Genomic DNA, 25,817 nt, shown 5'->3' on the forward strand with positions numbered 1-25,817 from the left:
ATTACATTTCACTTCATAAATAGTTTATTTTAATTAAAAAACATCTGATTTTTTAAGCAAAAAATATCGGGTTTTTTTAATTCTTTTATAGCACATAATTCAGACAAAACAACCAAAATTATTTCCGGCAACCACTAGAATTAATTATGTATCAATCTTGGTTCCAAAAATCAATGTAAAAAGAATGTATTGCAAGTTACTTTTCTCGGGTATTTTGATATTTGGACAGGGACAATTTGGTAATGTGAGGTAATTGATTCAGAGTTAATAACTGTTTGAACGGTAAAACAATATCTTTATAAAGAATGCATGTCGTCTCAAGGGAAGCGCATTGCAAGCTAAAGTAGTAATGGCTAAGCTCTTTCCTAAGCTGGTTTCCTCTCTTGCCGTTCTTCTTCTTCTTTGTCAATTTGGCTATGTAGCCTGTCAACCAACGTTGCCTGCAGATGAAGGTACACACGCACGATATACTTTTCCATCTACATATATATCCTTTTTCCTCCTATATACAAAAGAAGGAAGAAATTTTTTTATCTGTTAAATATGAGCTTTTCCTTCAATATCTTCTCCCTATCCAAGCAGATCCTCTTCTCTTTCAGATGACCCAATTAATAATAAGTTATGAACAAAGAGGGCTTTTTTTGTGTAGATTTCATGCATGTCGCATTGCAAACTATAGTAATGGCTAAGCTTTATCTTAAGCTCTTTCCTAAGCTTGTTTCCTCTCTTGCCGTTCTTCTTCTTTGTCAATTTGGCTATGTAGTCTGTAAAGCAACAAATTTATATGACATGCCTTAATTGCCTGAAGATGAAGGTACACACGATTTCATGCTTGTTGTTGACACTTCAATTTGCATTAGTTCAATTTACATCATTAATGAGATTTTTAATAACAACCTAATTAATGCATACTACCTGTTTGAATTTTGCTAAAAAATGATGTTTCCTTGTTGAAAACGTTTGGCAGCAAAGGCTTTGGATGACTTGTTGAAAAAGTTAGGGTGGGGTTTTCATCCAAATATCGCACGCTCGGCTTGTTCCTCTAATTTTGAATACATCAAATGCGATTGCACTGATGAGAACAGAACAGTTTGTCATGTCACCCGCCTGTAAGTTCCTCATCAACTTCATCCAATTTTCTTTTATTTTTGTAAGGCAATACATCCTCTTTAAAACTCACTGGTTGCTATGGTTTCTATGTTAACGCCATTTTTGGGTGGTAGAACGCTCCCAGACCAGGACTTAACTGGAGAAATAAATGCTGAAGCCTTGGCTAGTCTCGTTTACCTAAAAGCAATGTGAGTATCATATGACATGATGATAATAATTCGAAGTAATTATGCTGACTTCAATTCATTGATAACTATCCTATTACCATAACAGTGGTTTGTCCAAGAATCAACTTCATGGTAGCATCCCTCTCACCTTGGGGAACTTGAGTTCACTCACCCGTCTGTAAGTGATCCAGTACCATGATCATATACTACTACTACAGCAGTTTGGACACCAAAAATGCCTACTCGACCAACTATATTATTGAAGAATATAGTTACTGCCACTATATTCATTCATTTAAAAATATCTATTCAATCAACAAAAATTATTAAAAAAAAGATGTATAGTAGTTGAACGACACGTTGTTTATAATAAACCTTACAAATTAGAATTTTTAATTTAGAATTTGAAAAATTTTAATTTAATTTTTATTCTTCTACTTAAACCCTTGATTTAATCGAATTAACTTTTTAAATATTAGAATTTGACTCTTAGACTTTAAGTTCTAATTAGAGCCTAAATATATGCTTATTAGTGTTAAGTGTCTCTTAAACTAGTTTTATTGCAGGAAGACATATTTAAGTTTACTAGGACATGACATATGAGGAAGCTATTGTCTAGCTAGAAGTCTGGCCCTGGCGAGATGTTTTAAAAAAGGTTTTTTTTTCGTAGATAAAAGAATCGATATAAAAGTTCGGGTAGATAATTTAATGGTTAGAGAATTCTATAATGAAAGGAGTATCATAGAGTAAATAATTTCACTAAGCTAGTGTTAGTCTTGAGTACTGATAATAAGGAAAAACATGTTTGCTCATTTGATTAGTCTTCGAAAGATTCTAGATAAAGATATGATTAAATAATAGAAAAAATAATAATTATTTTATTTATTATATTTTAATATACACGTGTCACACAGCAACTAGAAAATCTTAATTAATATGCTAAAAAATTATCTAAAGTGACATGTTTTTATTTTAAAACTAAACTAAACTAAACTAAAAGAGTGGTTCTAGAGCAAGACTTGAAAATGGCCTAATCTCACTTTGATGAATGCTTATAATTAAAAATGATAAATTAATATTTATAATTAAAAAATAGTATTAATGTCTTAAAATATTTATATTTATAATTAAAAGATAACATTGATTGATATGGTTACAAAGAACACTATTTATTTTTAACGGGCCTATGTGAGATTGCATGGATACAGCCCAAATTTACTTATTGGATCCAAAACATATATCATAAAACAAGTAAATAATTATTCACACACATTCAAACTAGACTAGAAAATTCAAATGATAAATTAATATTAATAATTAAAAAATAATATTAATGTCTTAAAATATTTACGTTTATAATTAAAAATAATATTGTCATTATGGGCGACTCCTATGCTTAGATTATGTTTGACTAGATAACTGTTGGACTAAAAAATCGGAATAGTATATTGGAAGGGTATTGTCAAGGACACATAGAATCCAAATTATAACATTTTGTTTATAGAAATTAAATAGGCATTGTGCATTAATCAACTCGCCTATTGTTAATGCAACATCCCAGGAAAACCACACAATTAAAGTCGTACAATCCTTGGGTTGATTTTGTATAAACGACAAAAAAAAACTCAAGACATGATTAAAAATAAATCCTTGGGTTGATCATTAATTATTTAATTAAAGTCTTTATTTAAAATAATTAATCTCAATAGTTAATTAAAAAGGCATATATATATATATATATATATATATAAGTATCCCAAATAATTTTATAATCTTTTAATATTTAATAGTAATATATGTAGATATGTTAAATTAAATATGAGGATAATTTTTTTATATTGTTTCATTAAAGAGGAAAAATATATTACAAGTATAATTTAGATGTGTGTTTGAAAAGGTAAAAAAATAAATAAAAAATAAGTGCCCTCCCAAAAACACAAGCAAAGAAATCCGCTTTGATTCATCATTTAATTTTTGTAATCTTTTGTTATATTTCCATTAATATTGTACGGTAAATGTCTTCCCGCTTCCCATATGCATAGCGATCTCTCCGAAAACTTCTTTTATGGTTGTCTGCATAGTTATGTGCAAATTAAAAGCTGGTTAACTTTTGGATCATATACAATAACTAATTTCAGTTCTTAATACATCTTCATAAAATTTATATTATTGGTTCTTATTTGAGTAATAATAAACTTATATGGTAATATATATGCATAGCGATCTCTCCACAAACTTTCTCAATGGCTCCATACCTCCATCCTTGGAGAATTTGTCGTCCCTCCAATATCTGTAAGTATTATGCAATCACTGTCTCTTCAGTATCATATAGTTAATGTAAGTATCATCTTCAGTGTCAAATAAATTTCTTTTCCATTGCTGATGCAAGTTTTGTGCTCTTATTCTTGTATGTGTTTATATGTGTTTATATGTATTTTATTAATATTGATTTTATACCATTGATGTTCTCTTAAAAAATAATATATAATGGCAAGAAAAGAGCATACAATTTGTAACTTCTGTTATTCTATGAAAGTATAGTCTCAACATGCATTTTCAGAATATATATATATACAAATCTAACATTTTTGTTTTCTAAAATCACTTCTTTTAAATTATATTCCATTAAATAATAGTTAAGATCTCATTTTCATTAGGAGAATAAAGTGTTTAGGACTACATAATTATATTATAATAGTGAAAATTTGAGTTAAGAACTCAAATTTGCTTCATTAAATTAAAGAAGTTACTGAATAGACAATTGATAGATTATACTTGTAGTTGTAAAAGTTAAGATTTTTTAATAGAATTTTTAGGGAAACATTTTCAAGTAAAATTAGCTTTGTTAGAAATGAAAATAAGGGCAAGCCATTTGGGGTCTTGATACTTATAAATGCTCATGGCAAGGTGTTAATGGTATAGTTATTAAATCTGGACCAGATTTGCTGGTCGATCTGGGACCTAATTGACTCGGTTGCTGAATCGGTCCGGGTAAGATTAAAGACCAGAACGAGCAAAAACTCGGCAAAACCCAGTTGAGATCCTTTTTTTTTTTCAAATGTGTTTTTTTTCTAATTAGAGACCCTTTTTTATATATATGTTTTAATTGGTTATTAACCGTTTTCAAATTTTAGTATATAAATACTAAAAAAATGCATTATTTTTTCAATATAGAATTTGAAGTCTTTTAATATATATACTATATGTTTATAAGAAAAAATTAAGTCATGTTTTGTCAATGTAATATTCATATTGATTGTTTTTAAAATTTTTCATATGAAATATTAAAATTTTAAATATTTTTTTAATTTTTCCTGGTTAATTCGGGTTAACCCGAGTCAACCCGTGTAACCTGAGACTTGTCTCTTTGGCCGGGTCAACCCCGGGTCAGGTTTTATAACTATAGTTAATGATCTGATAACTATGGTTAATGGTCACAAAAATTAACTTCAGGTTTTGTCTTCATAAAATTTAAATGATTGATTCTTATTTGAGTAATAATGAACTTTGTCTTCATAAAATTTAAATTATTGGTTCTTATTTGAGTAATAATGAACTTATATGGTAATACATGAGTAGCCGTCTCTCGAGAAACTTCCTCAATGGCTCCATACCTTCATCTTTGGGGAATTTGTCGTCCCTCAAATATTTGTACGTGTCATCCAATCACAATTTTTTCAGTATTATATAATGTGAATTAAATTCTTTTTCCATTGCTGACGCAAGTATTGTGCTCGTATTCTTGTGGGTGTTTTCAGGAGTTTGTCGTATAATAAGTTATCAAGTCAAATCCCTAAAGAATTGAGCAACCTCTCTAATCTCCTATATATGTATAGAAACTCACTCGCTCTTTCATTCTCCTTAAATTTCCTTTTAACTTATTGAGTTTGGTTTGGTTATTATCTCTTATTTAATTAGGTACTTGGACTTCAATGAACTCACTAGTCAGCTTCCACCAGAACTTGGAAGATTGGGATCTCTTGGTTATTTGTAAGTTTCAAAAAGAAGAATAATAATGTCAACTTTTGATTGTAATAGGAGAAATAAAACAGAAAAAATGTGGATTACAATCCTTTTGATTTGGTGTTGTAGAGGGTTGAGCTCCAACAATTTGGGAGGAAAACTGCCGGAAAATTATGCTAACTTTACGGGATTGCAGTGGTTGTAAGTGCAACTCATCATATTCTTTCAACCAACAATCTGTTTAATTATTGTTCTAAGGAAAGCAACTAACTATGGTTGCAGTAGCGTAGCTGGGAATCGTTTGACCGGTCAAGTACCAAGTTTCATTGCGGATTGGATTAAACTCAATAGGCTGTAAGAAATTACTTGTACTTTCTGTAATTATACACATTTGAATGTAAGCACTATTAGTTGATTGAGCTGATTTCTCAATGCTGAATGTCTACCATTTGATTGAGAAATTGTCGATGATCGATGAATATCATTCAATAATTTGTGTTTTTGTGTACTGAACACAGGTCCCTCTCCGGAAATGATTTTGAAGGAGAGCTTCCTCTTGAACCTCTTTTTAACATGTCAAATCTCCGATACTTGTAAGTGCTTTATAATTTAATTTAACCGGGTTGAAATAAATGCATGTTTTATTCTGGATTGTTTTTCTTCCAGGTTTGTTAGTGATGTAAATAGCTCCGGTTTGCCTTTCCCAAAAAATGCAAATATGAAGAAAATAAGATACCTGTGAGTTTTTCTTTCCTTTGCTTTTCTTTAAAGCTGACACTACGAGCAAAAGCTCACATGCATAACTAACTTGAGATTTGTAATTAAAAAGGAAAAAAAGAAAAGAAAAAAGAATGTCTGAAACTTCCTCTTTCCTTTGCTTTTCTTTAAAGCTGACACTACGGGCAAAAGCTCACATGCATAACTAACTTGAGATTTGTAATTAAAAAGGAAAAAAAAAAAAGAATGTCTGAAACTTCCTTAGTATGACAAACTTTAACATTGCTATAGTACTTAATTTGCATCCTTACAACCTAATCGGTCAATGGATGAGGAGTAAGCCAATGAGCTATGGCATGAATTTAAATTGTGGTATAAAGATTAATTTCACTTTGAATAATAAAAACCGTACACACTTAGAATTATATTTGTCTAGGAGCGTTATTGTTGTAGAATTTGGATTATGACCGGTCTTTTACATAAATATTTTCTTAGGCCTATTTTTCTTTATATGATCTTGAGTTTTTTTGTTTTTATGAGCTATTACTTGCTGTGAAGACTAGTTGTATATGGGATTTAGGTTTGAGAATTTTTTTAAAAATATATATATATTAATTACGACTATAGGCATAACAGAATCATGAAGTCACAATATTTATGTATGTGACTCTTAACGATATGTATGCTTTGGATAAATCCAAACACCAACATCTTCAATGATTTGTGTAGGATGATAAGGAATTGCTCAATAAGTGATGAAATCCCCCCGTACATTGGTGATTGGTCAAGGTTAAAATACCTGTAAGTTTCATTTCCTCTTTTGTAAAGGATTTGTAGTTCTGTCATGGCTATTTTGTTTCATCAGCTCTATAAATGCTCATTGTTTAGGGCCTTTAGGCCATGCATAGGAAGTGTTTATGATTTTGATTATGTGTTTACAGAATCAGGTATGCAATAATTTACCATAGCACAACTATATATCAAATATGTAGGATAACGTTTGCTTTCATTTTATTGATCCTGCAGAGACTTGAGCTTTAACAACTTAACTGGTGGAATACCAGATTCCATGAAAAAGCTGAATTTAAGTAAGATGTATGCAAAAGAGATTCCTTGAACTCGATGTCTTATAATAAGTTCGTTCTGCCACTTTGTTAAAAAGTACATGGGATGGTTTTCATTGTGGTTTGTTTTGTTTAGGTTTCTTACAGGAAATATGCTTAATGGCACAGTACCTTCCTGGGTTCCTGATACCATTGAAGACAAGGCGTATGTTATAGCTTTGTGCTCTTTGCTCAGATGGGTTGTTTTCCCTTTTGTAGATTTCCTCAATAAAATCTTGATATGTAAACAATAATGTTGCAGGGACTTGTCATATAATAATTTTGAAATTCCGCGTGAAGGTCCGAAGAAAGGAGAACGAAAGCTGAACATGTAATAATGGCAACTTCATTTTCTTCCTCCTTTTTTTTCACTAGCAAGAATATTATTGTCTATGAAATCCCAACTTCTGATCATTTTGTATCATGTGCGCCAACTGCTTGCTTGTTGTTCGTACTCAAGCAGTCAACCAAACAGGTATGATAATATCCTCCATATAATTTAGAACAAATAATCCTGAGCTATTTCTTACCAATTTTGTTTGCTATTTCTAGGAATTCTATACGTGATTTGATAAAAAAATGTCGGCGAAAACCAAAGTGTAAGTTCTATTGAGAAGCTCTATAATTTTGCGCAGGACAGATTTTCTGTAATGATTATCATTTTTTGCAGACAATTCCTTATATATAAATTGTGGAGGAGGAGAGACAGTTGTTGATGGGAAAGTGTTTGAAGCAGACAGGACAACATCAAATTACAATTTAGCTCCAAGAAAAAATTGGGCTTATTCTTGTTCTGGAGACTTCGGATCGAAAACTTACGATTCCAGTGATTACATAAAAAACGCGGAATGTGAAGTTTGTGATTCTGCTGGGACACCATTATACAATTCAAGTCGCCTCTGTCCTCTTTCTCTGACATATTATGGCTTCTGTTTATTTAAAGGATATTACACTGTGAAACTTTACTTCGCTTAAACTATTTACCAAAGTGATGAAGATTATTCGAATTTAGGGAAACGTGTTTTTGATGTATATATACAGGTAACCGCTATATTTTTCTGCAGCTTCTTTTAATAATTTCCATCATTCAACATCCACTGTTTGATATAGGGGAAGAGAGCACTAAAAGACTTCAACATAAAAGAAATGGCCAGCGGCACCAAGACACGGACTGCAAATTTCACAGCATTGGTAGGAGATGATCATCTATTGACTATCGAATTTTTCTGGGCTGGCAAAGGAACTTTCCAGGAGCCAAGTTTTTCCTATGCACCTGCTGCACTGTCTTTAAAGGGACCCCTTGTGTCAGGCATTTCCGTAACTGCAAGTAAAGAGTTGCATTCTCTTAATTTTGTTGAGCAAAGATTTCTGTTACGCTTTATCTGGATAAATAATTATTCTTTCTGTCTTCCACTATTTGTATCCAGACTTCAAAGTTGGCAAGGGACTATCTCCTTCACAAATTGCAGGGATTACTGTAGGTTCAGTATTTGGTTCTCTACTTCTGTCGGCTTATATGTGGAAAATGGGCTGGCTGCAGCAAAGCGATTTGGATGGTACCTCTCTATGCTAATCTAAAATCATTATGCACCATACAACCTTAAGAATTCTTACTTTGATGTTTTCTTCAAATAGATATAACTATAGAGTTCCAAGGAGAATCTTTCACCCTCAAAGAAATAATCGATGCTACTCGAAAATTTAGCCCCAAAATGATGATTGGCAGGGGACGCTTTGGAATAGTATACAAGGTCAGATTTTCTTTTTTGAAACATTTGTTCCTCAACATGCACTTTTTTCTCTCAGAGTTCTGGTGAATTGATTTCACGTGTATGCAGGCTGAATTGCCGAACGAGAAAAAATTAGCAGTGATGAAGATTTCTCCTCGTAATTCAAAGCAACAAGGAAAAGATGAATTACAAGGGGAAATTTCCAAACTGAAATCTTTGGATCATGAGAATCTTGTTCAATTATTGGTTAGCTATTCTAATAAAGACCTGCATCTGCTAGTAAATGAATATATGCAGAAAGGCTCCCTTCACCATGCGTTGTTCGGTAATACTGCCATCACCCAATTTTCATCCTGCTCTTTCGATTCTCAAGTTTTATCTTAATTTTCACATAATGCATTGCCTTGTGAAATTCATATAATTGTTGAGAACTATAACACAGGAGTAAATAGAATTCTGTCACTTAATGTTTGTGAGAGCTTCTAATTGTATATTTAAATCTTCTGTTAGTACAAGGATTGTGTACTTGCAAATATCAATAACTTAATATCAATAATCTTGATTTGTAGAACCAAATTCCACGATAAAACTTGATTGGAAAGCTAGATTTGATATATGTCTGGGAATAGCAAGAGGTTTGAAGTATTTACATGAAGAGAAAAGGATTGTTCATGGAAACATAGAGCCTAGTAATATTATGCTTGATAACTCTCTTACGGCCAAGTTGTCTGACTTTGGATTGGCAACGCTTTGTGATGAGGAAGATCCATTTATGACCATCGAAGCAAAAGGGTCGCGGTAAGTATTATGATCATTGATTGACAACTACTTTCATTCTTTTAATTAAGAGCTAATTAACCAATAATTAATCTTCTATTGCAGAGTTTACATGGCACCTGAGTATTCAATGGGAAAATCAATAAATACTATTAAAGCTGATGTTTATAGTTTTGGAGTTGTCCTACTCGAAATAGTTAGCGGGACAGTTAGTGCAGAATATACACCCAATCAAGAAGAAGCTAAGTTTCTTCTGGATAAAGTAAGTGTATCTGACAGGATAAACCATCTTAGTTTGTTTTTTTTTTTTATCAAACCAAACATGTTCTGCCAACATTAAATGACTTGTGAATTCTACATTTATAATAGAAAAGTATATTATTATTTAATAAATTGAAATATATGTTATACTCAACTCAAGCAAGATTTATATAATCATATAACAAGAAACATAAAAAAATAGAATAAAATAAACTATAGAAAAATATATTTGATTAGATGATTAAATTTATTTCTTAATTACCTATAGCTGTTCAATTCCTTGATCTCTTTTTTTTATTAATTATTTTCTTAACACACCCCCTTAAACTCATGATAATTTTATTTTTCTTGAGTTTGACATACACAACTTCTATTGTCATTGTATGCTTATCGTTAATAATTGTATTTTTCTAAACATAGCTATTATTAGTTTTTTTTTATTCTCTTATGATTGTTGCTATATTTCTCTAGCCAAACATTTCTTTTCAAAATTTGATTTTTCAAGTGCTTATTTTATTTTGACTCACTCTTCGTCAAACTAATATATTCTTCTTATCATGGCTCCTTAGCCATTTTCTATCTCTTTTGTTAGGAAGAATTATCTCTTTTTTTTTCTTTTTTTTATAGGTGGTCTCTTTTATACTATCTCTTGTGCAAAAACATATCAGCTTGCAAAGTCTCTCTTCTTTTTTCTTTTTGCATGTCTTTCTCTTGATGTAGAATCTCAATTCTCTTGTTGGACTTTGTCGTACCTCCATTTTTTTTTAATTCTTTGGATGTTATTTGATCATCCACATGATCTTGAAATAATTTCTCCTTATCATGAGTTGATTTATCATTGAAAAGGAATGGTAAATTAAATATTTGATAGATAATGAAGAGTTTGAAAACAAAGTGTTTCCAAATGATCGGATTGATGGTATAAAATTGTCCATCAAAAACGCAAAAGCTAATATTTAGAGTAGTATATGATCAACCTGCTCTGATATCAAGAAGAAATTTAGAATATAAAAGGATATTATTATTTGATAATTTAATATATGTGTTACATTCAACTCATGTGGAGTTTATATAGTTATATAACAAGACCCATAAGTAAAAAGAATAAAATAAATTATAAAAAATATGCTTGATCATCATCTCCTTTAATTGGATGATAGAAATAATTTCTTGATTGCTTAGAGTTATTTAATTCCTTGATTTTTTTAATTGATTAGAAAATAATAAGTAATCATTACTTGATTATTTCATTAATAGTGGGAGCTAAGCTAATCTTGTAATTACAGGCTGGTGTTTTGAACGATAAGGGAAGAATCATTGAATTGGTGGACCAGAAATTAGCATTCAGTTACGACAAAAAGCAGGCTCTCACTGTTTTGCACTTGGCAATGAAGTGTGTTAATCTATCTCCTACTCTCAGGCCTAAAATGTCCGAAGTCGTCAGTGTACTCGAAGGTGAGCAAAGCCCTCAACAGATTTCTGAAGGCGATGATACTCTATTAGTAAATATTGGAGGACTGTACGGTGCGGTTTCCAGAGTGTTGGAAATAGATCCAATTTCTTAGATAATTAGTAATGTTAAGTTTGGTGATGAAAACCTTATGTTTAATTATGTGGTGGTGACAAGAGAACATTAATGTGTGCGTGAGAGACTCCATGAGAAAATATATGTGTTTGCTTTGTCTGCTATGATTTCTTTGTACTGTCATGACTGCTGGTAATATCGTGAAAGACTCTATGAGAAAATATGTGTGTTTGTTTTGTCTGCTATGATTTCTTTGTACTGTCATGACTGCTGGTAATATCGTGAATTGAATAATATTATTATTTGTCATCCTTTATGTATAGCCTATATAAAGGATAATTTTATGATATTATCTACTTTACAAAGTCATTAGATTTATGCAACTACAATTTTAATATTAAATATTAGATCACATTTTTATATTGGACATGGATCCAAAATAATTTCATAGGGATCAATAAATCTAATATAATTATAAAACTTGATATAGAGTTGACCAGAATAAGATATAGGTTATAATTATAAAACTTGTTATGAGTTAAAAAGATCATCCTGAGTCAATTCTCAAATGTTTTTTTTTTAATATAATAAAAACAATATTTTTTTTATAAAAAGAATTCTAGAAATTAAGGACTGATATTTTTTTTTAATATAATAAAAATAATATTTTTTTTATAAAAAGAATTCTAGAAATTAAGGACCGGGTGTTAACCTATCAGTAGGCCAACTTAAATTTTTTTATTAAATCAACTAAATTCTTTATTTATTTAATTTAAACCGCTTCAGATTCTAAATTAATTATATTTCAGATGAACCCATAGGCTCAATCCAAGTAGTAGTATTATACTGTCTATTTATGAAAAACTCTTAAACTTGGACCGGTTAATCTAATCTAGGACTGGAGCCATTTGAGTTGAAAAAAAAAAATTCAGCTGACCTTGAAAACTTTAGCTGACCTGTTTAACTAACTATCACACCGTTGATGAATTTTATTTTTTTGGATTTTTTATTAAAATAATATTTTTAAAACTATAATAAACAGTGCTTTTGTGAGACGGTAATAGTAAATTCCCCTCTTTTGTAATTTTTTTTATAATAATAATAATAATAATAGAGAAAATGAATACGTAAGAAAAAATATCACTGTACTGTAAGTATTTAGTGGTTAGTGACACGGTAACGACTGGCAATCTGTTTATGCAAAGCCCAAAAAACCATAACCGTCGAATCAAGCACACATTTTTACCAAGATCCCATAAAAACCCAATAATCCAAAAGCAAAATTGGTGGCTGAAATCAAGTAAACCGTGAACCCTTTTTGTAGATAGAAGGCAAAATCACTTTCTTGTGTTTTTGTGGGGTTTATAAAGGGAGGAAATATAGGAGTCTGCGTGTTAAAACCAGCTGCCGCAGCAGCAGCAGCCTGGGAGGAGGTAGTGGTGAGGAGAGTATCGCCACCGCCACAATCACCGGCGCCGGCAGCGGCAGTAGCGACAAAGGGACATTCTGGGCTGTTGAGTAATTCGAAATCGGGACATCCAGTGCTGTTGAGTTCGAAATCGGGGCAGTTAGTGAGTGATTCGAAGAGGATGAAGGGACTTTTCAAGTCAAAGCCGAGGACTCCTGTCGATATAGTTAGACAGACTCGCGATCTTTTAATCTATGCTGATCAGAGTGAGAAGGTTGACAGTCTCTTTCTTATCATTTCTATATATTTTATGTGTGCTTGTGTTCCTTTTCTGTTCTTTTCTTTTAATTAGGTGGATTTTGATTGATTTGAGATTGTTTGGGTCTGAGTTGCTTTTTTTTTTTTGGTTTTGGATGAGAAAGGTTCAAATTTTATGAAAAAATTATGTTTTTTAGGGTAATTCTTGATGTCGATTGAGGTTTGGATTAGAGGATGCTATAATATGCTGTGATATTTACATAGATAGAAAAAAATAGTTAATTTGCTGAGTGCTAATGTGATTGCAAAGAGGTTAGTTTGCTGGCCAAGTTTAACTTGAATGTGGTTGGGTGTGTTGTTAGAGGAATCTTTAGGTGATGAGAAGGTCTGGTCGTGCCAGGTTAGGATAACGGTTATAAGGGCTATAACTTTTTATTTGATCGTAGATATCGATTTAAATTTTACAGGAGTTTTTGGAGGTCCTTTTCCATGCAGTGGATGTGGAATAGATACTCGATCAGGAAGAGGTCTGGTCGCGCCAGGCTAGAGTAACGGTTCGTAAGGGCCACAATTTTTTATTCGACTGTTGGATCGTAATCTAAATTTTACAGGAGTTTATGGAGGCCCTTTTCCATATAGTGGATGTGGAATCGATACTCGATCAGGAGGAGGTCTGGTCGCGCTAAGCTAGAGTAACGATTCGTAAGGGCCTTAACTTTTTATCCGACCGTTTGATCTCGATCTAAATTTTACAGGAGTTTCCGGAGGTCCCTTTTCATATAGTGGATGTGGAATCGATACTCGATCAGGAGGAGGTCTGGTCGCGCCAGGCTAGAGTAACGGTTCGTAAGGGCCATAACTTTTGATTCGACTGTTGGATCTTAATCTAAATTTTACAGGAGTGTATGGAGGCCCTTTTCCATATAGTGGATGTGGAATCGATACTCGGTCAGGAGGAGGTCTGGTCGCGCCAAGCTAGAGTAACGATTCGTAAGGGCCTTAACTTTTTATCTGACCGTTTGATCTCGATCTAAATTTTACAGGAGTTTCCGGAGGTCCTTTTTCATATAGTGGATGTGGAATCGATACTCGCTCAGGAGGAGTTCTGGTCGCGTCAGGCTAGAGTAACGGTTCGTAAGGGCCATAACTTTTTATCTCACTGTTGGATCGCGATCTAAATTTTATAAGAGTTTCTGGAGGCTCTTTTACATGTAGTGGACGTGGAATCGATACTCGGTGAGGAGGAGGTCTAGTCACGCCAGGCTAGAGTAACGGTTCGTAAGGGCCATAACTTTTTAACCGACCGTTTGACCTCGATCTAAATTTTAAAGGAGTTTCCAGAGGCCCTTTTCCATATAATGGATGTGGAATCGATACTCGGTTAGGAGGAGTTTTGGTCGCCCCAGGCTAGAGTAACGGTTCGTAAGGGCTACAACTTTTGATCCGACTGTTGGATCTTCATCTAAATTTTATAGGAGTTTATGGAGGCCCTTTTCCATATAGTGGATATGGAATTGATACTCGGTCAGGAGGAGGTCTGGTCGCGACAAGCTAGAGTAATGGTTCTTTATAGCGATAACTTTTGATCATATCGTTGGATCTCGATAAAAATTTTACAGGAGTTTCCGGAGGTCCTTTTCCATATAGTGGATGTGGAATTGATACTCGGTGAGGAGGCGGTCTGCTCGCGCCAGGCTAGAGTAACAGTTTGTAAGTGCCACAACTATTGATCCGACCGTTGGATCTTGATCTAAATTTTACGGGAGTTCCTGGAGGCCCTTCTCTATATAGTGGTTGTGGAATCGATACTCGGTGAGGAGGAGGTTAGGTCGCTCCACACTATAGTAACGGTTCGTAAGGGCCATAACTTTTTATCCTACCGTTGGATCTCTATCTAAATTTTACATGAGTTTCCAGAGGCCTTTTTCCATATGGTGGATGTGAAATCGATACTTGGTGAGGAGGAGGTCTGGTCGTGCCAGGCTAGAATAACGGTTGTAAGGGCCATAACTTTTTATCCGACCGTTGGATCTCGATCAAAATTTTACAGGAGTTTCTGGAGGCCCTTTTCCATATAGTGGATGTGGAATTGATACTCGGTGAGGAGGAGGTCTAGTCGCGCTAGGCTTGAGTAACAGTTCGTGAAGGAGATAACTTTTGATCCGATTGTTGGATCTTGATCTAAATATTATAGGAGTTTCCGGAGGCCCTTTTCCATGTAGTGTATGTGGAAACGATACTCGGTGAGGAGGAGGTCTGGTCGTACCAGGCTAGAGTAACGGTTGTAATGGACATAACTTTTGATCTGACCGTTGGATCTCGATCTAAATTTTACAGGAGTTTCTGGAGGCCCTTTTCCATGTACTGGATGTGGAATCGATACTCGGAGAGGAGGAGGTATGGTCGCGCCAGGCTAGAGTAACGGTTCGTTAGGGAGATAACTTTTGATCCGACCGTTGGATCTTGATCTAAATTTTACAGGAGTTTCCGGAGGCTCTTTTCCATATAGTGGAAGTGGAATCAATACTCAGTGAGGAGGAGGTCTGGTCACGCCAGGCTAGAGTAACGGTTCGTAAGGGCCCAAACTATTGATCCAACCGTTGGATCTCGATCTAAATTTTACAGGAGTTTCTGCAGGCCCTTTTCCATATAGTGGATGTGGAATCGATACTCTGTGAGGAGGAGGTCTGGTCGCGCCAGGCTAGAGTAACGGTTCGTAAGGGCCATAACTTTTGATCCGACTGTTAGATCTTGATCTAAATTTTACAGGAGTTTACGGAGGCCCTTTTCCATATAGTGGATGTGGAATCGATACTTGGTGAGGAGGAGGTCTGGTCGCGCCAGGCTAGAATAACGGTTCGTAAAGGCCATAACTTTTTATCCGACTATTGGATCTCGATCAAAATTTTACAGGAGTTTCTGAAGGCCCTTTTCCATGTACTAGATGTGGAATCGATACTCAGTGAGGAGGAGGTCCGGTCGCGCCAGGCTAGAGTAACGATTCGTTAGGGAGATAACTTTTGATCCGATCGTTGGATCTTGATCTAAATTTTATAGGAGTTTCCGGAGGCCCTTGTTCATATAGTGGATGTGGAATCGATACTCGGTGAGGAGGAGGTCTGGTCGCGCCAAGCTAGAGTAACGGTTGTAAGGGACATAACTTTTGATCCGACCGTTGGAACTCGATCTAAATTTTACAAGAGTTTCTGGAGGCCCTTTTCCATGTAATGGATGTGGAATCGATACTCGATCATGAGGAGTTCTGGTCACCCCAAGCTAAAGTAACGGTTCGTAAAGGCCATCACATTTTATCTGACCGTTTGATCTCGATCTAAACTTTACAGGAGTTTCTGGAGGCCCTTTTCAATATAGTGGATGTGGAATCGATACCCGGTCAGGAGGAGTTCTGGTCGCTCCAGGCTAGAGTAACGGTTCGCAAGGGCCACAACTATTGATCCGACCATTGGATCTTGATCTAAATTTTACAGGAGTTTCCGGAGGCCCTTGTTCATATAGTGGATGTGGAATCGATACTCGGTGAGGAGGAGGTCTGGTCGCGCCAAGCTAGAGTAACGGTTGTAAGGGACATAACTTTTGATCCGACCGTTGGAACTCGATCTAAATTTTACAAGAGTTTCTGGAGGCCCTTTTCCATGTAATGGATGTGGAATCGATACTCGATCATGAGGAGTTCTGGTCACCCCAAGCTAAAGTAACGGTTCGTAAAGGCCATCACATTTTATCTGACCGTTTGATCTCGATCTAAACTTTACAGGAGTTTCTGGAGGCCCTTTTCAATATAGTGGATGTGGAATCGATACCCGGTCAGGAGGAGTTCTGGTCGCTCCAGGCTAGAGTAACGGTTCGCAAGGGCCACAACTATTGATCCGACCATTGGATCTTGATCTAAATTTTACAAGAGTTTCCGGAGGCCCTTTTCCATATAGTGGATATGGAATCGATACTTGGTGAGGAGGCGGTCTGGTCGCGCCAGGCTAGAGTAACGGTTCGTAAGGGCCATAACTTTTTATCCGACCGTTTGATCTCGATCTAATTTTTAAAGGAGTTGCTGGAGGCCCTTTTCCATATAGTGGTTGTTGAATCGGTACTCGATGAGGAGGAGGTCTCGTCGCGCCAGGCTTGAGTTACGGTTCGTAAAGCCATGTTTTAATATTTTTATTTTTAAAAGATAAAGCTAAAACATGGCTAAAACATGGAGATTGATTTAATATTTTTATAAAGGGTTAGGACACCTAAAGATAAGCAAATTATGGAATTGATGTGCAATGGAATTTTGAAAATAAAGATCCTGATGAAGCAATGGACTACCTAGACTTAGTAGCTGAAAATGCTCAAAATTGGGACACTACAGGCACTTGTGAGGCACTAGGTAAAACTCAACCTCATACTTCTAGTGGAGGAATGTACAACCTTAGGGAAGATCATGATTTCCAAGCCAAATTTGCATATTTAGCTAGAAAAGTCAAGGCACTTGAATTTAAAAAGAGTGATCAATTAAAATCTGTTCAAGACATTATGTATCAAATTTATGAAACGAATGAACATTCAACTAATGATTGTCCAATTTTGTCTTCTTTTAAAGATTTTCTCCATGAAGAGGCCAATGCTTTAAACAATTTTCAAAGGCCAAATCATAATCCATACTCGCAAACATACAATCCTGGTTGGAGAAATCATCCAAATTTCAGTTTGAAGAGTGGTAACAATAATGCACAAACTTCACAACCACCATTTCAAGCCCACCATAATTTTCAAAATTCTCAAGGATATGCACCTTCTTATACTCCCCCTCCTAGAAGAAATCTTGAGGAAACATATCATGCATTCATTGAAAAGCAAGAGACAATCAACACTCAACATGCTCAAACCATGGTAGATTTAAAAGATACTCTTGCAAAATTCACATCTGCTCTTAGTTTTCAGGAGAGAGGTAAGTTTCCATCTCAACCATAGTAAAATCCCAAAGGGCAATACAATCCAAGTGCAAGTAGCTCAGAAAGCCAACACATGAATCAAGTTAAATCAGTCATTACTCTCCGCAGTGGTAAGGTTATTGAAAAACCCATTCTTGAACCTTGTGAAAAAGATGATGAGTTAATCTCTGAGGGTAAGGAAATGGTTGAACTTGAACATTGCAAAGAAAAGACTGATTCTCCACTAGTACTTCCATTTCCTCATGCCATGACCAAACAAAGGTAAGTCAATCACAATTCTGAAATCTTTGAAACTTTCAAATAGGTAAGGATCAATATACTTTTGTTGGATGCTATTAAACATGTACCTTTTTTATGCTAAATTTTTAAAAGACTTGTGCACCGTAAAGAGACAATTGAATGTGAAAAAGAAAGCCTTTTTAGTCGAACAAATAAGTGTCATTCTTCAAAACAATAATGCTTTGAAATATAAAGAACCTAGGTGTCTTATAATTTCATACTTTATTGGAGAACATAAAATTGAAAGAGCTTTACTTGATCTTGGAGCTAATGTGAATTTACTTCATATTCGGTTTTTCAAAGTCTCAATCTAGGTGAGTTAAATCCAACTTCTATAACTCTTTTACTTGCTAATAGATCTATAAAGCTGCCAAAAGGAATAGTTGAAGATGTGTTAGTACAAATTGATAAATTCATTTATCATGTGGATTTTATTGTCTCAGATACATAACCTGTTGAAGCATGTAATTCAATTCCTGTTATTTTAGGACGTTCATTTCTTGCAACTTCTAACGCATTGATTAATTGTAGGAATGGACTGACGAAGTTATCTTTTGAAAACATGACATTGGAGATAAATGCTTTTAACATTTGCAAGCAACCTGGAGATGATAATGATTTCCAAGAAGTAGATCTTATTTAAGAATTAGTTTATGATCAATTTGAAACTATTTTGAGTAAAATTGATATCAATGAATCTGAAAATTTACAAATGATTTATTCTCATGAAGAATCAAAGGCCAACAGTTGGAGACCAAAAATTAAGGAATGACCACCACGATCAATTGAGTCCATACCTTCAAGTGTTCAACCACCAGAACCTGATTTGAAGCCGTTACTATTCAATCTCAAGTACTCATTTTTGGGAGAAAATGAAACTTTTCCGGTAATAATATCTTCCAAACTTAATGCACATCAAGAAGGTAAGTTATTACAAACTTTGAAAATGTACAAAAATGTATTAGGATGGACCATAACTGACATAAAAGGAATTAATACTTTGATTTGCACACACAGGATTTATTTGGAGGAAAATGTTTGACACGATCAAAGAGTTGATGTCTTATCTCAAGTGCAGGAGTGTCGAAGTAATAAATAACCAAGCAAGACCAGGGTCGAACCACAGGGAGGTCAACTATATAAATTACAAATAAAGAGAAAGATTTGAAGAGAATAATAATATAAAAGGAGTTGAAGATAGTTTTGGGATGTGATATTGGTGTAAGGATTAAACAATGATAAAACAGATGTCAAGGTTAGAGGATTCACTAATGGTATTTCAAATAAATATAATATAAACTCTTTTTATTACTCAATTGGAAACCACACACAAAGGAGGTTCCAATCGGATGATTTATCGTTATTAGCTCATTATAAATTATTAACATGGTCATATTAACCATCTTATCTAAATAACACCATACTTATAAAATATCATCAGGCATTCATGTTGCTAGCTTATGTTAACAACAAATCAAGTTCCTATCATAATAACGATGTCGGCCGAAGACTATGAAGGATCAAGCATTTGATGTACCAAGTGTTATACAACACAAATCTAGATTAACCATTTAACAAGCAAGGTATTAAGAATTAGTAAGATAAAAAGATAAAACATGTTAATAACAATCTTTCTTGGATATAAACATTAAAGTCTATGTTGAGTTTATATTATACCTATTCTAACACCATTAGTCAAAACTTTTTCACCTTGACATAATTAATTTAGCTAAACATAATGAAGAAGAAAAACATAAATAAACAACATAAGAATAAACATGATATAAGTTAACTAAGTATAGGAAAGGAAATGAAAAAGCATAAACAAGAGATTAATATAACATGAAAGAAACCTTGAACATTACAAAGATATAAAGAGAGAAAGCAAGAAGATGATTTTGATATGAAAAATAAGATGACTAAATACATGGTAAATGCCTCTTTTTATAGGCTAAGATTCATAACTATTCATTGGTGGACTAAGAAAATAGTTGGTGGCCAACCATTGTTGGCTGCTAGTTCTTGACATTGTTGGCAGATTTTTTATATTGTTGGCTGACCAAAACGTCATTGCTAACATCAGAATTTGAGCCCTTTGTTCCATGAAAGTTGTGGGCAATTGTCTCAGCTTGCCAACAAAAAAAACCAAAGCTCATTTGGACTTCTAGAACTCAAGATATGAGCTAAAAACCGAACAGTGTCTGAGCTGCAGGATAGGTTTCGACTTCTTTGTTGTTGATAAGATTTGAACTTGTAAATGGCAGAATTGAGTCTTGGACTCTTCATGAAAGTTTTAGGTCTATGTCTTATCTTTCCATCCATATAAAGTGGACCTAAATCCAAGTTCTAAAACTCTAGTTATGATCAAATAATTAAATGGTGTTCCAGTTTGGAATTGAACCAGCATCTCTTCTCTTAGCCTAGTCCTCTTTTTGTCTCTTCACTTTCAATAGTTAATCACATCAATCAATCCTTTGAATTGTGAGATATACTTGCATTCAAAACAAGCATTTACCATAAATTAAAGATATATTATATTATCATACTTGTTATTATAAAACATGCTTTAGTTAGGAAATTTAATGATACTTTAGTGCAATACGATGATATAAAGCCTTAATGAGAATGCACTTTTAAGTACTAATCAATGTTAAACCTTTAGAGAAATGCAACGAAGGCTTAATCGTAATATGAAAGAAGTAGTGAAAAATGAAGTCATTAAGCTTTTAGATAATGGAATCATTTATCCTATTTCTGACAGCAAATAGGTAAGTTCTACCCAAGTTGTAATCAAGAAGTCTGGAGTCACTATGATAACAAATTAGAAAAATAAGTTAATTCTAACTAGGACTATTATTGGTTGGCGCGTGTGCATTGACTATAGGAAACTTAATTCAATGACTAGAAAAGATCATTTTCCTTTACCTTTCATGGATCAAATCCTAGAAAGAGTTGTAGGTCATTAATTTTATTGTTTCCTAAATGGTTATTCAGATCACAACCAAATTGAAATTACATTGGAAGATCAAGAGAAAACCACGTTCACATGTCCGTTTGGTACTTTTGCATATCGAAGAATGCCTTTTGGATTATGTAATGCACCAGCCACATTTCAATGATGCATGCTCAGTATATTTAGTGATATGGTTGAACGTTTTCTTGAAATTTTTATGGATGATTTTTTTGTTTTTGGCGATTCATTTGATGATTGTTTGACTATCTTGGAAAAAGTTTTGAACAGGTGTGAAGAGAAGAATCTTGTGTTGAATTGGGAAAAATGTCATTTTATGGTAACAAACGGCATTGTACTTGGTCACATTATTTCATCGAAAGGAATTGAAGTTGACAAATTTAAAATCGAGTTAATTTCCAACTTACCAATACCAAAATCTATTAAAAATGTTAGATCATTCCTAGGACATGCTAGTTTTTACAGAAGGTTCATCAAAGATTTTAGTGTAATATCAAAGTTATTGAGTAACCTTCTAACAAAGGATAATATTATTGAATGGACTGAATATTGTGAAGAAGCCTTGTTAAACTTAAAAACTTGCTTATTTCTGCTCTTATCATTCAACCTCCTAATTGGTCATTACCTTTTGAAATAATGTGTGACGCTAGTGATTATGTCGTGGGTGTTGTCTTGGGACAAAGAAAAGATAAGAAACCTTATGTGATTTACTATGCAAGTAAAACTTTAAATAGTGCTCAAATGAATTACACTACCACTAAAAAAGAATTACTTGGAGTAGTATTTGCATGTGAACAATTCAGGTCTTATCTTGTTGGCTCACATGTTGTTGTTTTTAGTGATCATGCAGCATTGAAATATCTTCTTTCTAAGAAAGATTCTAAGGCTAGATTGATGCAGTGGATATTGTTACTTCAAGAATTTGATATCACAATCAAAGACAAGAAAGACACCAAAAATGTTGTCGCAAATCATTTGTCAAGATTGACAACAAATTCGAGATCTGACATCACACCAATCGATGACTACTTTCCTGATGAATCTTTACTTTCCATCTCTACAATGCCTTGGTTTTGCTAATATTGTTAATTTTCTTGTTTCAGGACATTTGCCAGCTCATTAGAGTACCTAAGACAAAAGAAAGTTCTTAAATGAAGTGATTATTCGGATGACACTTATTTATTCAAATATTATCATGATCAAATATTTCGAAGATGCATTCCTGACAATGAGGTAAGTAGTGTCATTAAATTTTGTCATTTTAAGGCATGTGGGGGTCATTTCTCATCAAGACAGACAACTGCAAAAATCTTACAAAGTGGATTTTACTGGCCTACCATGTCCAAGGACTCACATGCATTCTGCAAGACTTGTGAAAATTGTCAAAAGTTGGGATCTATTTCAAAACGTCACATGATGCCTTTAAATCCTATTCTTGTCATTGAGATCTTTGATTGTTGGGGTATAGATTTCATAGGTCCATTTCCTCCATCATTTGGTTTCTTGTACATATTAGTCGCATTAGATTATGTTTCAAAATGGATAGAGGCAATTCCAAGTCGAAACAATGACCACAAAACAGTGATAAAGTTTTTGAAAGAAAATATTTTGAGTCGATTTGGAATCCCTCGAGCCATGTTAAGTGATGGTGGAACACATTTCTGCAACAAGCCATTTGAGTCTTTAATGAAGAAATATAGAATTACACACAAAGTTGCCACCCCTCATCACCCTCAAACAAGTGGACAGGTAGAACTTGTTAATAGGGAGATCAAATAAATCTTGGAAAAAATAGTGAACCCTAATAGGAAGGACTGGTCTTTAAGACTTAATGATGCACTTTGGGCTTATCGTAGTGCTTTTAAAACATCATTAGGTATGTCACCTTATAGGTTGGTCTATGGAAAATCTTGTCACTTGCCTGTGGAACTTGAACATAAAGCTTATTGGGCTATCAAAGCTTTCAATTCAAACCTTGATGATGCTAGTCAGCTGCGAAAATTACAAAATGAGCTTGAGATGAGAAAATAAGAAATGATACATATGAAAATTCAAGAATTCATAAAACAAGAATCAAAGAGTTTCATGACAAGAAAATACTGAGAAAAACATTCAATGTTTCTTCGCATCTCTTCTCCAATTCTCATTTGAAAATGGACACCACTCTTGAAAAATTAAAAAAGTATTTTCCCGTTTTGCCTCCAAATACGATTGCAAAAATTTATCGTGCTAGGTGTGCAAGATTGAGGTTGTTAATGAATCTTGGAATTCCTTAAGATATTCGCTGGCTAATTGAAGCAAAGGTCCGATTATCAGGTGAGTCCTCCAATTCTTTCATTTCATACATGCCTGGAATAGGTAAAAGCACTTTTGCAAAGAAACGTCATGCAAAACGACCGAAATTCTGTCACTGATGTGCCAGATGGACTTTTAATGCAATATGTCGTTCTTTAGGAATGGTGTCTGTAAACTGTGAAGATAAAAATACAATTCAATAAGGATGGCCTGAGTAAGGGGTCTTTAGAAAATCTTCTATTGACTTTTAAGACGCATCCTAGTGGAGATGTGTATCGTGCAATTCATGATTTAAGGCCACAATTCCATAAAGAACATGCTCGACATAGTCTTGGGAATCTGACTACAAAAGCCCTTGTTTGCCAGTTTTTAAGAAAACTAGATGAGAAGCCTATCCCCGACCCATAGAGGGCGTTTAAGTCGTTCTTGGACATAAAACCAAGGGAAGATGTGAGCCACAATCCAAGGAAGTTAACCTTAAATATTAGAACAAAATTTTGTTTTCTTCCAAGAAAAGCCCATAACTATGTGTTGATATATTGAGCACAAAAGAAAGGGTTATTAATATCTTGTTTAAGAAGTATCAAGCAGATAAATAAATCTAATGAGAGTTTGTTTATTTGGATAGATTAATGGAAGTTGAATGATGAATGCCTTGCTTTGTAGAACTTGTAAATTATTTTTCTATTTTAACTCTTTGATTACTAGGGACTAGTAATAAGTTGGGTAGGGGTATCATTAGTACTTAAAAGTGCATTTTTATCAAGGTTTTATATCATTATTTTGTACTTAAAGTATCAATAACTCTTTAACAAGAGCATGTTTTATAATAATATGTCTAATAATATAAGATACCTTTAATTTATGGTAAATGACAAGACCAAAAGATTGATGTCTTCTCCCAAGTGCAGGAGTGTCGAAGTAATAAATAACCCGGCAAGACCGGGGTCGAACCACAGGGAGGTTAGCTATATAAATTATAAATAACAACAACAACAACAACAACAAGAAGTTAAAGAGAGCTTTGAGATGTGATATTGATGTAAGGATTAAACAAGGATAAAATAATTGTCAAGGTTAGAGGATCCACTAATGGTATTTCAAACAAATATAGTATAAACTCTTTTTATTACTCAACTAGAAACCACACACAAAGGAGGTTCCAATCGGATTATAAATTGTTAACATGATTACATTAGTTATCTTATTCGAATAATGCTAATACTTGTAAATGTTGTCATGCATTCATGATTATAACTTATGTTAACAACAAATCAAGTTTCTTTCATAGCACAGGTGTCGGTTATACCATACGGTTGGGCTATGAAAGTGCCAAGTATTTGTTGTACCAAGGGTTATACAACATAAATCTAGATTAACCATTTAACAAGCAAAGTATTAAAAGTGAACAAGATAACAAATATAAAACATGTTAATATCAAACATTAAAGTCCATGTTGAGTTTATATTATACTTATTCTTACACCATTAGTGTAACATTTTCACCTTGACATGATAAACTTAGCTAAACATAATGAAAGAGAGAAACATAAATAAATAAGGAAAGAAAATGAAAAGCACAGGCAAGAGATTAATATAAGCAAAACTTAAGCATTACAAAATATAAAGAGAGAGCAAGAGCATGATTTTGATCTGAAAACCAAGATGCCTAAATACATGGAAAATTCCTCCTTTTATAGGCCAAAATTCAAAACTATTGATTAGTTGACTAATTGTTGAGTGGGTGGCCATATCTTGACTTGGTGACAATCCTTATCTTCTTGTCTGCCAAAAACGTCATTGATAACATCATAATTTGAACAGACTTAAATCATGAAAGTTCTAGGAAATTGTCTCAGCTTTCTAGGAAAAAATAGTTGAGGTCATTTGGACTTCTAGAACTCAAGATATGAGTTGAACACTAAACAATGTCTAGGCTGCAGGACAGATTCAGACTTCTCTGTTGTTACTACAATTTGGACTTGAAAACGGTCTTTTTAAATCTTGGACTCCCATTAAAGTTTTAGGCCTATGTCTTAGCTTTCCATCCATATAAGGCAGACCTAAATCCAAGATCTACACCTTCAGATATGACCCCATGACCAAACAGTGTTCTAGTTTGGACTGAACCAACATCTCTTTTCTAAGTTTGGCCCTTTCTTTGTCCTTTCAATTTCCATACTTAAACTCATCAATCAATCCTTTCATTTATGTGATAGGCCTGCATTTGAGATGAATATTTACCATAAATTAAAGGTATATTATGGTATCAGACTTGTTATTATAAAATATGCTTTA

General features: G+C 33.8%; 1 protein-coding gene, 1 long non-coding RNA gene and 2 pseudogenes across 2 annotated transcripts; all 4 read left to right on the top strand.

The window, feature by feature from the left end:
- The first annotated feature begins 344 nt into the window (after positions 1-344).
- On the top strand, positions 345-7,464 carry LOC133677080 (probable LRR receptor-like serine/threonine-protein kinase At1g53420). The gene is made up of 16 exons (XM_062098918.1): positions 345-452; positions 968-1,109; positions 1,224-1,298; positions 1,384-1,455; positions 3,498-3,569; positions 4,857-4,928; positions 5,036-5,107; positions 5,196-5,267; positions 5,370-5,441; positions 5,523-5,594; positions 5,759-5,833; positions 5,907-5,978; positions 6,687-6,758; positions 6,984-7,052; positions 7,158-7,226; positions 7,323-7,464. The coding sequence occupies exons 1-16, from the start codon at positions 350-352 to the stop codon at positions 7,393-7,395; spliced, it is 1,254 nt and encodes a 417-aa protein (XP_061954902.1). The 5' UTR covers positions 345-349; the 3' UTR covers positions 7,396-7,464.
- A 19-nt stretch (positions 7,465-7,483) lies between these two features.
- LOC133677529 (probable LRR receptor-like serine/threonine-protein kinase At1g07650) lies at positions 7,484-11,598 on the top strand (annotated as a pseudogene).
- An 893-nt stretch (positions 11,599-12,491) lies between these two features.
- Positions 12,492-18,936, top strand: LOC133677090 (uncharacterized). Its single transcript, XR_009835687.1, has 2 exons — positions 12,492-13,035; positions 18,785-18,936. It is a non-coding gene; the product is annotated as an uncharacterized LOC133677090 (long non-coding RNA).
- LOC133677089 (uncharacterized) lies at positions 16,455-18,761 on the top strand (annotated as a pseudogene).
- Positions 18,937-25,817: the final 6,881 nt, after the last annotated feature.

This window comes from Populus nigra, chromosome 17, assembly GCF_951802175.1.
Source record: "Populus nigra chromosome 17, ddPopNigr1.1, whole genome shotgun sequence".
Classification (NCBI taxonomy): Eukaryota; Viridiplantae; Streptophyta; class Magnoliopsida; order Malpighiales; family Salicaceae; genus Populus; species Populus nigra.